This window comes from Yamadazyma tenuis, chromosome 6 (genome assembly GCF_029203305.1).
Source record: "Yamadazyma tenuis chromosome 6, complete sequence".
NCBI lineage: Eukaryota > Fungi > Ascomycota > Pichiomycetes > Serinales > Debaryomycetaceae > Yamadazyma > Yamadazyma tenuis.
The window spans coordinates 292,951-307,808 of record NC_089466.1 but is presented as its reverse complement, the minus strand read 5'-3'; the positions used below and the strand labels follow the sequence as shown (position 1 = coordinate 307,808).

Here is a 14,858-nt window from a genome sequence, read left to right as displayed (position 1 = left end):
TTATTGGCAAATGTGAAAGTCCTCGGACTGCGATTTTAGTAATTTTCAATAAACCTCGGGATTAGATCTTCACAGCAGTTATTTTTGGCACAGCCGTCGTAGACTTTGGCAATATCGTCCGAAACAATATCTAGAGGTGGGTATTTAATGCTTCTTCTATCATTAACTATAATACATTATATCATTATTAGTAGCATGTAGCTTCTTGTCTTACGACCTTTTCTTCAAGTGCCCAGAGAGCTCAGGTAGTGCGCGGTCCATTTTGTGGGGCATGATTTTTTAGGATTGTCACCACATGCTTTTATTATTTTTAAAGTCCGAAGACCCTAAAACAACTTGGCCAATTCCTTTAAGTCCAAATCACTGCGCAAATCCTTGACGAGAGCCTCAACACCACTTTTGAATTCTTGATAAATATCCAAGTAAATTTTATCGATGATGTTCTTGAGGTTTCCTTCAGAGAATTCCAAGTCACTGTCGATTTCGGTCATATTGTAATTCTGGTCGATATTAAGCAAAGTAACATACTCGACCAAAAGAAAAAAGAACTCTTGATTGCTGTTAATGAATTTGTATACGGTCTCAAGAACAGCATATATTTGGTCAATATATGCTTCTCCTGATTTCCCAGCAATTTTTGTGTCAAGAATCTTAAAGTTGAACTGTTTGGTGTAGCTTGAATTGAGGTTAATAATATCTTCAAAGTTCAATTGGTCAAGGTTGCTTTGAATCAAATGAGTCCCTGGCAAGGATGCCAGATCTGCATTGGGAATAAGTGCTTTGAATCTCGGGTTGATACTCATGGTGCTGTTGAGGCTGTTTTTATTGTAGAACGCTTTGGTGAACTTCACATAGTTCTTTTCGATTTCATTGAACAAATAGTCGAGGGTAACATTCACAAAATTACTGATCTTAAATCTAATAACGCTGATCACCTTGAAGGCTCTGACGATGAATTTGATTTTTAGATCCTTGAGACTCTTGACTTGTCCACTTGGAATTTTCCGTATTTGGTTGTACTTCTTAAAAAACTCTTTCAAGTCATTCCGTTTCAAATTGCTGCTCTCTATGAAGCTCATATTGAGCATGTAACTGAACTGCTTGAGTTTCCATAAAAAGTTGAACATCTTCAAATACTCAATACTCGAATCTTTGTAGTTGAGTAATGAGTTAATCGGCAAGTCCTCAATTTTGTATTCGATAGTGAACACTTGCCATCCGATATTTCCATGACTCAAACTTAAGATCCTAGCATCTAGTCGATTCTTGAAATCCATATTATAGTTCTTGATGCTGGAAAAGTTCACTGACTCAACAAGAATTTTGGATAATTGAGTGGATGTAAGTTGATTTGAAGGCTCATTAAAGAGATCATATCCTTTTAAAATCAAAGAATCCATGAAATCCCCCGAGGACATAAGGAGAAATTTCTTGAAGTTATTTATGTGGGATAACATTTCATATTTTCCGTGGAGAATGTAGGTCATGTAGTTCACCAATTCATCGTATTGTTGGTTGATCAAGCTGTTGATTGTGTTGATTTTCATGGACTTCAACCCAGAATTATCATCATACACAAACTTAGAGTATTTGAGAGTGTAGTCGTTCACCCATTTTAGCTCTTTGCAGTATTTGCTCAAGAAGATTAGTATCTTTCCGATTTGGAAAATCTTAAACCCAATGTTCTTGTTGATGATGACAAAAAAGTTAGGAACCTTTCTAGGTTGAAACACAATGATATCTTGAATATTATCGGCCTCACTATCAAACTCAATGAAGAACTCATTGTTGGTATCCATGAGCTCACCTCTTATGATCCAGTTTTCAAGAATTTCATAATATTCAGTCGAAATAAAGCTGAAGATTTCATCACTTAAGCTTTTAATAGTAGTGTCACCAAATTTCGTTAATTCGTATGTGGACTGTAAAAACTCAAAGCCACTGAGATTCAATTTGTTCGTCAAGGAGTAGAATATTCTTAATCTTAAAATAGTCGGAGATAACTTATTGAAGATTTTTATCAAAGAGCCATGATTTTCTTTGAACAACCCGTTAATGAACATCGAGTAATTGTTAAGTTCCATCTCTATTAGAGACAAGAAAGATGTTTTGATTGGAGTCAACCCGGATCCAAATGCTTGAGATAACACCTTCTTTAGCTTGATGTAAATTAAGGCAGGCTCTATGATTTTTCCCAAAAGCAAGGAATAGCTGTTGTTTATATCCTGGGGGATCTGAACTTTGATATGATCTCCATCTTCAATAAAGGCCAAGATCTTGGAGTCTATACCCATTAGCGTGTACGATAAATACTGGATTATTAGCAGCTCATCCAACGTCTCATAGTATGGTCTGATGATTTCCTCCATCACCAAGGCACCACTCTTTTTATATGGCGAAGATTCAAGTCTCATTTGCATTGAACGAGGATTCACGTTGAAATTGGAACTTGAAGATGACATTCGAGGAGAACTTCGAAGTCCAGCAGGCGTATCTGTACTGGCAAAGTTAATACCCTTTAAAGTCCCAAAAAATACCAAATAACTCTTGACTTGATCAACCGTTTTAAGTTGCGTCAACATACTTATCACACTGTTAAACTTTACCCACTCGTTGTTCTTGCTGTGGCTGATAAATATCTTCTTGTATTCATTCAAGATCAAATTGAAGTCGTGAGTGCTTGTTTTGTTGTTTTTCCCCTTCAAGAAATGATTTAAAAGCTCATTTGTTACACTGTGTGTATACTCATGACCAAACTCAGAGGGAACTAGTGAATTGACGAGCCGCGTGGTGTAAAGTCTCACCACCTGCTTTGAGTCGAGCTCCATCACTATTGTTTATTTTGTATTTTGATAGTCGCGTTTTGTTTTGTGAGATATAATGTATTTTTTAAGCTAAATAGTACGAGATGTAGAGGTTCAGAAAAACTTCTAGGAAGTAACAAAAAACTAAACCAACCACATAACCAGGCATCGAACGCTCCTAGAGACTGTTCGAGTGGATCAAACTGCCACTCCAGAGCTGACACCAATAGGCTCAATCACCGGATCAACAACATTAGGGTGCAAATCGGCGTCTTTCAAAGCCAATTGGGCGTCAGTCCAGATATGTTCAATTGGTACCGCCTCAGGATCACCCACACCACACAAACCTCCTTCAGCGGCCCACTGGTCGATTCTTTGAAGATCCAATTCCTTAAAAACCGAATCTAAAGCACTGATCAACTGGTTGGATAATTCAGGTCCATGTCCAGGAGTAGGAGTAATTCTCAATCTCTCTTGTCCAATAGGAACGGTGGGGAAGTTAATAGCTTGTACGTAGATGTTGTGTTTTTCCAACAACAAGTCGGAAGCACTTTTGGCATCGGCAGCATTACCCACCAACACAGGAACAATATGAGATGGGTTAGGAATAACGGGGATTCCCAAACTGTTCAAGTTATTTTTGACATACCGAGTATTCTTTTGTTGCAAGATCCGATCTTGTAAAGTGGATCTTTGATATCTGATGGCAGATGTGCTACCAGCCATGACCGCTGGTGGCAAGGTGGTGGTAAATATAAACCCAGGGGCATACGATCTGATCCAGTCAATCAAACTGGCCTTACCAGTGACATATCCTCCAACAGTTCCATAGGCTTTACCCAAGGTACCTGTAATCATGTCGATTCTGTTCATAATCGTCTGAGAGTTTTCGGGCTGGTTGATACCGGCCTTCAAATGACTAGCGAAATCCAAATGTTCAGCCACTCCAGCTCCATGAGGACCGTACATACCAACAGCATGAACTTCATCCAAGAAAGTTAAAGCTCCATATTTGTCTGCCAAATCACAAATCTTTTCAATAGGTGCGATGGAACCACACATCGAGTAAACCGATTCGAACGCAATCAATTTGGGAGTGTTTTTGGGGTAAGAGGCCAATAATGATTCCAAATGGGCCAAATCATTATGTTTAAAAACATGTTTTTTGGCTCTCGAGTTTCGAATTCCCTGAATCATCGAGGCGTGGTTCAACTCATCCGAGAAGATCACCAAGTCTTTCAACTTCTGTCCTAATAATGATAAAACCGCATCATTGGCCACAAAACACGAAGAGAAAACCAATGCTGCTTGGTGTTTGTGCAAAGTAGCCAACTCAGATTCCAACCGAATAGCATGACGGTTGTGCCCGGCGATGTTTCTGGTACCACCAGCACCGGTTCCGTACTTATCCAAAGTCCTTTTCATCTCTGCCAAAGTGAGGCCATTTCTTCCCATTCCTAAATAATCGTTCGAGCACCAAACTGTTACTTTGTTTTCTTCTTGAGTCCTGTGGGCCTTGGGAAATTCATTGGCCAACCGGTTGATGTTGTTGAAAAACCGGTATGACTTGTCGTTTCTCTTGTTGGACAACTCGGTTTCCATGAACCCAGAGTAATCAAAGCTGTTTTCATTGGAGGACAAATCAACATCCACCTGTTTCAACTGGTCACCTTTAAATGAGTACGGAGTCGACCTGGTAGCCTTGGAGTCGGTGGCAGGTGCTGCGGTGGCATTGACAGGTCTGGTGGCACTGGAATAAGGTCTAACTGATTGCTTATTTTTCAAAGCTTGTCTCATGAACGGACATTGACGGGCCTCGCTAGCCAAGGAAGAATTCTGACTAATTTGGCGTAACGCCTGGGCTGAGTGGGATTTGACAAAGGGACATACCTTCATCGACACTCTGGTGATGGCTTCCATAGTTTATAATACAACTGGGTTATAAACAAACCGTTAACAATCTTATTAGTTCAAGTGGGTTACAAATGACTGAGAAAAGGTTCGCTGGATTCACAGGCCGGCTGAGCTGCGGGGCCGTGTGCAGGACCATTCTCTCATCGAGAGGAAAAATTTGCTTCTAGTGGTAACCCTAAACACGGGACTGACGGAGGCATGAGTAGGAAACTTCCAGGCCTTAGGATCTTGAGAGTCCGGAGTTAGGTAATATATGGGAGAATGTTTAGAAAGCGACTACTATTAATTTTGGTGGAGTTCTGTCCAACTCCTCTTTTACTTTCTGTTCTTGTGTATTAAAAAATAACCCGACTATATTACAGAGTTTACTCTTCGTCTTCTTCTTCTTCGTCTTCACCAACGTTGTAGAATTGCAACTTGTATTGGTTTTGCTTGACGGAAACGAATCTGATCCAGTCTCTAATTTGGTTCTTCTTCAAGTATCTCTTGGTTAAGTACTTCAAGTACTTACCGGAGAACTTGGCGTTGGAAACAACAACAACCTTGTTACCTTCAGCGGTAACAGAGATGTCGTCACCCAAGTTTCCGACAATACCTTCGACTTTAATGTGTTCAACCAAGTACTTGACGTAAGCTTCTTGGTCAAAAACATCGTTTTCGATAGGAGCGGAACAGTCAACGACGAACTTCTTAGCGGTCTTGGATTTCTTGGAGGTCTAGAAAAATTCCCAGTTAGCCTACTGCACAGTATCTTTTGAAGATGTGATAAAGACAGAATAGCCCAGGGACGGGGTTTTGCATTACCAACCGAATGGTTGTTTCTTTCCGATCAACAATAAACGGGCAAAATCATGATGCCTTGCTTTTGGTTGCACTGACCCGTACTAGGGAGATATCAAATCCTTTCGCCATCTAGAACGTTAGTATACATACGATTGGAGCCATTATGAAAAATACAGATGTAGTTGAATAACTGAAACTTTTTTTCACCTATTCGCAGCAGAGCACGAGAAAAAAAGACGTGCGCGCACCCCGAGTTTTGGCCAACTGTGTCTCCGCGCACAGGTGCTCGTGACAAATAGGGCTCGCGCCCCATACTGTTGACCCCATACCCTTACCGCTACTACGTACCATTGGTGACAAGCCCGAGCGCTCGTAAACTGTCAAACAGACATGAGATTGCACAAAAAGTGCCTAATCTTGCATGATCCCATCCTGCAAGTATCATGCAATGAGATTTATTTAGCATAAAGTTATCACGATTAAAATACATTAGTAGTTGTATATAAACTTATTTCTTACTTACCAACAGCAGACTTGATAGAAGTCACGGCTTCTAAGTTTTTGTCGTTTTCGAGTCCTCCGTGGGAAATCATAGTAGAAAATTGTCTTTCAGCAGCTTCTCTAAGAATTCTTTCTTGTTCCATCTCAATGTGCAAGTTTCTGAAGTGCAAGAAGAAGGCAACGGCGAACAAAACACCAATAATGGCCATGGCCACGAAAGCCCAGGTGATATGAGGGTCAGTCAAGGCTGGAGTAATGGCTTGAGAAATGGCAGCGGAAATAGCAGACATGAACAAACAAATGGACATAACCAAAGATTTCAAGTGTGGAGGAGATCTGGTGTAAGCAAGTTCATAAGAAGTGGTGTTGGCGAAACATTCGGAAACAGCTTGCATAATGTACAAGAGGACTTCAACCCAAGCAGAGATTGGGGCAGTACATCCCTCACTAGAAGCATGGTTTCCACAAGGAGATTTCTTGTAGATGAAATGTTGAACAACGGCACCAGCAACTTGTGAAAGAGCAGCGATAACAAAACCAAGAGTGATTCTGTGCACGGGCTTAAAGTCGATTTTGTTCTTTCTCAATAATGGGTAGATCAAGTAGTCCAAAATAGGAATGAAAATGATAATGGCCAATGGGTTAAAGTTATTGAACAAATCGTTTGGAACTCCATTTAAAGACATAGAACCAGCCTGAGAAGTTTGAATGGAACCAATACCACCATCATTCATCAAATAGATTGGGAAATAAATGAAAATCTTACAAGCATTAATAGTTTGCTTGATATCCAAAACCCACTGGTCAGTCCAGGTGATGGCCTTGGTCTTTCTGTAGGTGGTGACACCTCTGGCAACCATATTGGTTGGCTTGGCCCATTCCCAGAATTCACCGCTCTTCAATCTGGCAATCCAACCCCTTTGGTAGGAAACCCTCAAGATCTTTACAAATTCAGTCATAACCGAACCTTGGACTTCTTCCTTGATTAATCTTGGTCCAACAAAGAACAACACAAGTGGCAACACCAAGTACATGATAATTGGCACAAAGAAAGCCAACCAGTAACCAACATCTCTGGCACAATAAGAGGTGGCTAATTGGAAAAAGGCACCAATATTAATACACCAGTAGAAAAACAAAGTCATTCTTTCCAAAGTCTTTTCTCTGTCCACAATGACTTTTTCACCAGAGGCCAAGACCTTGACAACATCAGTCTCGAAACGATATTGATTCATGATCAAAGGTAACAAGTTTGGCTTGATAAAACCAGTACCAAAACATAAGGACAAAATAGCCAAAATGGTTGGAGCAATGGCATGGCCACTAGAAATAACACTTGGAATACCAGCAATGATGAATAAAACGTGGGAAATGAACCCAGCACCGACACCAATCCAGATGGCCTTCAACTTACCAATCTTGGTATCAGCAATATAACCACCGTATAATGGAACCACATAGGCCAAAAACGTCAATAATAATGTCAAGGCAGTGGCAGTTTGTAAACCCATTCCCAAGGCCCCGGCAGAAAGATCACCGCTTCCTGGACCCTTTGGCACCGAACCAGTGGTGGAACCGGCTGGTAAAGGTCTTTGAATAAAGTTGGTTAATAAACCTTGGGTTGAGTAGTAGGAGGCTCTTTCAGCCAATTCCACTAAACAGATCAAATACACCACCGTAGGAGCATGGCCCAAAACTCTTCTCAACGTACGAGATTCTTCTTTAGTGGGGAATCTTAAACCTCTGGGGTTTAACTCATCCACGTAGTTGGTATTGTAGTTTCTCTCATCATCGAAGTCATAATCTTCAGCTTCAGAGATGTTGTCTGACCAAGATTCTTCGTTCAAGGTTTGAGACTTATCATCGGTTACTGGTGGAGTAACCGGCTTTTCTTTAAGATCTACTGACATATGTACACTAGTTGAAAAAATTGATCTAATCAGGGAAACTTCTGATATTTATACCACAGGTGGTTATCGTGCCAAAAAAAGAAACGATTCTGTAAAATGCCCGCTGCTGATAACTGTGGTTCGTCTGATAGTAAAATGCTCGATAAGTGGAACGCGCCTGCATACAATCCAAAGGCCTTCTCAGCAACCCTAGTAAGGCATCAAATCGGTTGCAAGGGTATTCGGGTAACCCAGCTCCCGGATCTACAGATATTAACTGAGGTCTATCAATAAGATGATCTTGGTGATGGTAAGATCCATTAGAAACATTGAATAGAAGTCCTGGGTTACTGGTTGGCATGGTTCCAAAAATATGGAACGGCGATGGTTGCGGAATAAGGCAATTCCGTCAACCTCTACGGCTCCCCCGAAATAATGCCCCCGCCCCCGTCAGTGATGAGGGAGGTACTACATCTACCTTGGCTAACGTAAATGGACCTCAAAATGCCACGCAGATTTTTTTTTCCCCAACCAGCATAAACCTCTGACAGAAAGCTGCTACATACAGGAAGTGGATTTGACGGCATTGTTTAGCAAACGTATTACAGGCGGTTCCATCGGCCTTTAAAAGCCCCCAAGACATTGTACTACAAACCTCTGCATCGGGAGTACTTGGGTCTTGGCTTCGGTGGCTTCCGGGGGGTGCTTGTATTAGTTGTATTGAGGTTCTATTGGTAGATGTCAGGGATTAGGCTCGCACAAATAAGTTTTTATTTTTTTTTGCTCTCCGATCTTCAGGGCCGTTTCTGAGATGGCGTTAAGGCAATTTGAAGTAGTGGGAATAGGATGATTTTTTTAAGAAAAATCGCCTTGTGGCACATCTGGTGGTGGGCGTGGGCGTGGTGCAGGTGACGAATACGTACAAGCTTCTAACTGGGCCGTTGGGCGCTTGCAAACATAGGACATCGGTATCGCCACGACACACAGATGTTCTTTTGACAGCAGGAGGTCGATTTTGACACATGGGTCAGAATCGAACCCGTTCGGTGAGATTGGGGCCCTTGGGTAATAAATGTGTGGATCCTATCTCGCCGTAATTGCCAATCTCACACCAAGTGGTGTGCTATCCAATGGGATTGGTGGGATGTTCAAATTGGCTTTCTTAGAAAACCGGGTGCGCCTACGTGGAACGGCTGCAAGGCGATTTTCAAGTGGCTTCGAGATGCTCGCTTGTATATTCCAGGCGCGACGTCTTTGTGTCACGAGGTTATGAGAGGATAAATGTTCATTACTAGTGGTCTAAATCTCGTACGTCGTCGTAGATACCTCGTAGATTGGGTTTGCGACGTCCAGATCAGTCTACTACATCTTCAAGAATGTTCTCTGTCAGAAAGTCTACTTTCTGTAATGGTCCCGAATTCACTTTGGGTAAGGAGAAAGATTCGTCCATCGTTAGGGCCAGTAGGCTGTGACTTGGAGGCTCGGTCTCCGTACTGCCGTCCTCCTCCGCTTGGGACGCAACACCATCGGTGTCGCACGAGGCTGGTGGGCTGCTCGCCCCAGGTTGTACTCCTTCGTTGTCACTGCGCACGATGTCAAGGGTCTGATTCCCGTTATTATTGCCATGCGTGCTGTCTAATGTATCCTCTTCTTCGTTGATGCTTTCCATTCCAAGCCCATTGTCCGGGTCTTTGGTCCCTGTTTCTTCCTCGTAATCGACTGCAAATAAATCTGGGGAAATCTCAAGAAGTTTGTCAAGTCCTCCACCAGACCACCCTTTTCGGGCGATTCCTTCAAAGAGTTCCAATTCGGCTCTGATTATTGAGCCTGTCCTTATAAGAAGCTGGTTCTGGTTGAATTCTTCAATCATAGTGTTGATGTCCACATAATAATCGTATTTCAACCGATCGATTTCATCGAGCTGACTAGTCAAGTGGATCAAGTTATTTTTGTATACCGATAGATTTCGGGTCTTCAACTTGGAAAGCCGGATATTCTCAAGTTCTTTCAATCGTAATTCCCTAGATTTGGCCTTAACCTCTTGTTGGTAGTATTCATGATTACTACGGTAGGATTCTTTTAATCGATGCAATTCTTTCTTCAAGGGCTCTTGAAAGTTTTGTTCCAAAAGTCTGCTCAAGATCTGGTTGTTGCTGCCTACAATATACTGCAAACTTCCTGCGTTGATTAGTCCATCCGATACCTGTTTGGAATTATTGACTTTAGGGTTTTCATTGATTGTGTTTTCCAACGCTTCTCCAAATTCACTGGCTGCTTCAGACACCTGTAACAATGCACGACGAAACCTCTCCGCCTTCTTTAGGGTGTTTTCATAAGTTTGTATCGATGCCTCAAAGTCCTTGGACGTGAGAATATTGGGTAAATCCATCACAGATGGAGTGAACGACGTGAAAGTATTGAGCGATGGCTGCCTCGTGACCCGTTTAGATCCGAACTCCAGCAGTTGGAAATCTCTAACGTTGGGGCTGTGCTGCGGAGTGATTGACCCGTTTGACTTGTTACTCACGAACGAATAGAACTCTGTCAAGTGCTCAGGAGGATGAATGCTAGATGTGGATTCCGATTGTTTATGGGGCTGGTACCCGGTACTCGAGTTTGATCTCAACTTGCTAATCGGTTTTAGCGTGTCTCTTTGACCGTTGTACATATTAATGTCTATGAAAACACAAGATACTCGCTAGTTCGCTTTGATTGTATACAATTCTCACCCTAATCTTCCGCGCGAACAACCACAAAAACAAAATGATAAAGTATTCGTGCTGTCAAAAAGTAGATATTAATTACAACATATGGGGATAATGAAAAACTCTTCAGTTTGCGGATCTTGAAATCATCCAAATGTTAGTTTACTTTCTATGAGATTTTTTTGTATATAAGCTGGGACCTTCTTGTACAGAACGCAATTGACTTTCAAGTAAGCACGGGTTTATGCGGCTTGGGTGGGGTTTCTCATTTCGGACTTAGTGGAATTCTAGCTTTACTACGTTTTGACAGATAAGACTAATCACTGACTTATATTGAGATGCTTCGCCGACTAGTAGTTGGTCAGCGAAAAAAGAACTTTTCAATTGCTACAAATTTCACAGTTTATCTTCTTAATATCCAAACGAATAATCCCCAGATAACCAAGTTTCAAGCATTTCATAAGCAACTTCAGGCTGATCGTGGGGCACCATATGTCCAGCATCATAAACTCTCAAGAAAGTAAACTTATCGAAACCTCTAACTTGTCCAATTTCCTTCCCAGACTTAGAAACCCAAGGTTTAAACTCAGCTTCAGTAAAATTTGCTTGATTTTTGTACTTCACAGTATTAGATACAGCATTGTATCCCAACCAATGGCACACAAAATCTTTGTCACCAGCGTAGTGCAAAACCGGGATTCCATAGTCCAATACTTCACCGATGTACGTTTGGAAAGGCACAATACCATCATGCTTGTCATTAAATCTCTTTCCAACTTCATGATTACACATACCAAAAGTTAAATCAGAAGGCACACCAGCAGCTTCTTTGGTGGAGTTGAGATTCATGAAGTCGGACATGTAGTCTATTTCGTTGTAGCAAAGTCCTTCAGTTTCACAGGGTCTTCTCAAATCATAAGGATTTAAGTTCAATTTGGTTAAAGGATCATAAGCCATTGCACAATAGTATATCGAAGGAACACAAGCAAGAGCACTTCCAGTTACCTCACAAACTCCTTGAAATGCCAAACATGGTTTTAAGTACTGGTCCATCTGTTCACATTCTTCTTCTGTAATCACATCGATTCCACCTTCACCACAAAGCATTTTTTGGTCATACAGCTGCTGAAAATACGCATCAACATAACCATTTCCAATCAAGAGAGATGAAAGCTCAAAGGATCTCTCAGGGTGACTTATGATTTCAGCTCCAATTCTGGGGATATAGTGTCCAGCATAAGACTCTCCAGAAACATGGAACTTATTTCCGAGGAACTGTGGGAACTTTTGGAAGAACAATTCCAAAAACACATAGACGTCCTTGGCCGCATCGGTGGAAGTTGCAACATCTTCATTTCCAGCATACGAGTATCCAGTCCCGACCGGTTGGTCTAAAAATATTACCGAAGCATTAGAGTTCCAGGAGTATGGATTGAAAACCGGTTTCAAGTTCACATCAATGAATGAAGGACCCAATTCAAATAACAATCCTCCTTCAGAAGAACATCCAGGGCCTCCATTGATCCACAAAACCACTGGGTCACTTTTAGGGTCGTTTCTCGACTCGAAAAACCAGTAGAAGAAGTGTTTATCAACATCTCTTACATCCATATAACCAACATACTGCTGAACTGTGTCCAACCCCAAGGAGTAAGGATCGGTTTTCTTGATTCTCAATTGGTGGTTTGAATGGTCTTCATGACTCACAACTTCAAATTGTTCAGTGTCAATCTTGGGGGTTGCAAAAACATTGAAGGGGTTTGCATCAGAAACTTTCTTAGCATATTCGGCCTTCTTGAAATACTTTTCCAATTCAGGCACAGAAACTTCATGAAGTAGATGCTTCCACGCCTGTTCAATGTTTTCAATGCCAAAACCCTCCTCGGCTCCTGGGAAGTTGCTTTTGAGAGTGTGATATTCCTGCAAGACTTGGGGGTTATCTAACAACACTTGATGTTTGTTGGAGAACACATTCTGTTCAAACGTAGGAAAACCAATTGCCACAACCGCTAAGGCCAATTGGACTAAAGCAACAGATAATTTCATGGTGGTTGTTGATGAACAGTGCTTGATAACAGTTTTTATACTGAAGGGCCTTACGGCTCTGCGGGTTTGTGTTCGGGTTTTATGCGGCTCCAAGCGGAATTAAGATTATATCCTACTGCGGTGAGGCTTCAGCTATCAGTATATATGCTTTATAAATACAAATCGTATATAGACATGGTTGCAAAGGGTATATATCCAATTGTTTGACCTCAACTGTGGAGGTTCCAAAACACAGCAGGAGTGTCTAATGCCAATTTCGCTGCTTTGGCCATGGCTTTTTTCTTGGAAATGTCGGTTGCAAATGCAATGGCTTTGTTATCAATTCTTAATTCTGCTGTAAATAACCGATCTTCGGTTTCTTCACAATAGTACTCTGGAACCAAATTGAATTTCTTGGATACTATGGCATACAACTTGTTTCTTGCATCACTATCGAATTCCATATCTTTCTCGGCTTTCAAGGGCAATTGAATATCTGGGTCAACCAACGTAGTTGTCTCCAATTCCATTGGAGAACCCTGTTTGTGACTAACGATGGACTGCGTCTTGTCGGTATTGAGTCTCAATTGAATATATTTTTCAAGCATTGGTTTGTTTTTCAATGCAACCATAGCAGCTCTTAAACCTGCTTCTTTCAAACCGGGTGCAACCGCTGTTCCTAGAACTTCATCCCCCATTACACAACTAACCTTGAATGGTTTAGATGCTCCATCACCTGTCGTGATGACATCGTATGTGGGATGAAAAGCTGCTGTTCCTACCAAAGAGTACAACTCCAGTTTAGCGTCCTTATTAACCTCTTCAGTTTCTCTGATTTCTTCATCGAACACTTTAAGTCGACTCCAGTACAATTTGAACAACCAAGATTTAAGAACCCCCGATTCAAGGTTATCCTCCATAGATAAGGCCCCCACATATGCTTCGAAAATATCGGCAAATATCTTCTGCTTACCTTGTCTCAATATGGTATCATTGATATTGGATTTGAGCTTTTTGTCAAATCCATATTTAATGGAAAACTCAGCAAGAGTCACGTTATTCACCAATATAGATCTCATCTTCGACAATTCTCCTTCAGGAGCTGTAGGGTACCGTTCGTATATAATGAGTGTTGCCAAATTGTTTAATACAGAATCCCCGAGAAACTCCAATCTTTCGTTATGGCTGGTAATAAGCTCTGACTGGTACAAGTAGGATTTGTTGTTGATAGTAGACTTGTGAATAAACACCCTGGCGTATAAATGAGGATCTTTGATCAATGGTAGTTCGGGGCAATCATCAGTCGAGCCAACTGCAAATTGCTCTTCATCTTTGTTCCTGATAATATCAGGAACCGATGAAACGTACGTTTCATTCTCTGAATCTGAAGATGGGATAATAGGAGCTGTACTTCTATCTTGAGGAGATTCGTTAGGAGTTTCAATTTCACTGAGGTCCAGTTTGTTGAGATCATTTTCCAAGATGCCATCAAAAATCTTTAAACGGCCTTCTTCATACAAGCTCTTCACCTGGGCAGCCAAGTGAACCAATTTGTTTGTCCGTAAACTATCGTAAGTCAATGAATCGAGCAGGCCTCTCTGAGACTTTATTAACTGGTTCAAGTATTCGATATTGGGTGCCTCATCGACTATTAACTTGATATTCTTCTGTAACATTCTTGCACTGTGTTCCAACTTTTTTATGTCCACAAACCCAAAACTAGGCCTCCCCGATCCGTCGCCTGTCAAACCTTCACCCAGGCTATTTGACAAGTCAACGTTCGAATTAGAATTAACAGACCCAGACCGTTTGGGATAAGGTAAACCCTCGTCTTTGGCAGAGTCTGTCATATGTCTCTTTTGATCGACAAGCAGTTCATTTTCCAGAGGTGTATGCGATGCATCAAAAGTACGGAAGGAGTCGTTTATAGGGTTGTAAACGTCCTTATTCATACCTTTTCCCTTATAGTAAAGAATATTAATTAGAAATTTTCTAGTGATGCGAGCTTGCCATGTTTGCGGTAGAGAAATATTGTGGCGTTCAAAGTGAGGAGTGCTTACTATCCTAAGGAGGATTCTACAAGTTGCCAAAGAGAGAAGCCAATGTCTTTCGAAAATCACCAAATACACCTTTGAAATCACTTTGCAGCCTACTTCTGTTTTATCGCTTGATAGGCCCCGTGTGACTACCAGATTTTGTAAAAGTCTCACTGTGAAAAAAATGTGGTGAAAAAAACC

General features: G+C 41.4%; 7 protein-coding genes across 7 annotated transcripts; all 7 read right to left on the bottom strand. All coding sequences in view use genetic code 12, as the record gives it.

The window, feature by feature from the left end:
* Positions 1-326: 326 nt before the first annotated feature.
* SPC98 (Microtubule-nucleating Tub4p (gamma-tubulin) complex component) lies at positions 327-2,828 on the bottom strand (the record flags this gene model as incomplete). The annotated part of the gene is made up of 1 exon (XM_006687442.1): positions 327-2,828. The coding sequence occupies one exon, from the start codon at positions 2,826-2,828 to the stop codon at positions 327-329; it is 2,502 nt and encodes an 833-aa protein (XP_006687505.1).
* A 174-nt stretch (positions 2,829-3,002) lies between these two features.
* Positions 3,003-4,724, bottom strand: HEM1 (mitochondrial 5-aminolevulinate synthase; the record flags this gene model as incomplete). The annotated part of the gene is made up of 1 exon (XM_006687083.1): positions 3,003-4,724. One exon carries the CDS (start codon positions 4,722-4,724, stop codon positions 3,003-3,005), a length of 1,722 nt encoding a protein of 573 aa, XP_006687146.1.
* Positions 4,725-5,083: 359 nt separating this feature from the next.
* On the bottom strand, positions 5,084-5,663 carry RPL22A (60S ribosomal protein eL22; the record flags this gene model as incomplete). The annotated part of the gene is made up of 2 exons (XM_006687085.2): positions 5,084-5,434; positions 5,652-5,663. The coding sequence occupies 2 exons, from the start codon at positions 5,661-5,663 to the stop codon at positions 5,084-5,086; spliced, it is 363 nt and encodes a 120-aa protein (XP_006687148.1).
* Positions 5,664-6,016: 353 nt separating this feature from the next.
* PTR2_2 (peptide transporter ptr2) lies at positions 6,017-7,912 on the bottom strand (the record flags this gene model as incomplete). The annotated part of the gene is made up of 1 exon (XM_006687086.2): positions 6,017-7,912. One exon carries the CDS (start codon positions 7,910-7,912, stop codon positions 6,017-6,019), a length of 1,896 nt encoding a protein of 631 aa, XP_006687149.2.
* Positions 7,913-9,245: 1,333 nt separating this feature from the next.
* On the bottom strand, positions 9,246-10,559 carry PSN45_004362 (uncharacterized protein; the record flags this gene model as incomplete). The annotated part of the gene is made up of 1 exon (XM_006687088.1): positions 9,246-10,559. The coding sequence occupies one exon, from the start codon at positions 10,557-10,559 to the stop codon at positions 9,246-9,248; it is 1,314 nt and encodes a 437-aa protein (XP_006687151.1).
* Positions 10,560-11,007: 448 nt separating this feature from the next.
* Positions 11,008-12,642, bottom strand: PSN45_004361 (serine-type carboxypeptidase; the record flags this gene model as incomplete). The annotated part of the gene is made up of 1 exon (XM_006687376.2): positions 11,008-12,642. One exon carries the CDS (start codon positions 12,640-12,642, stop codon positions 11,008-11,010), a length of 1,635 nt encoding a protein of 544 aa, XP_006687439.1.
* Positions 12,643-12,851: 209 nt separating this feature from the next.
* PSN45_004360 (ribonuclease III) lies at positions 12,852-14,573 on the bottom strand (the record flags this gene model as incomplete). The annotated part of the gene is made up of 1 exon (XM_006687089.1): positions 12,852-14,573. The coding sequence occupies one exon, from the start codon at positions 14,571-14,573 to the stop codon at positions 12,852-12,854; it is 1,722 nt and encodes a 573-aa protein (XP_006687152.1).
* Between the last annotated feature and the right edge of the window lie 285 nt (positions 14,574-14,858).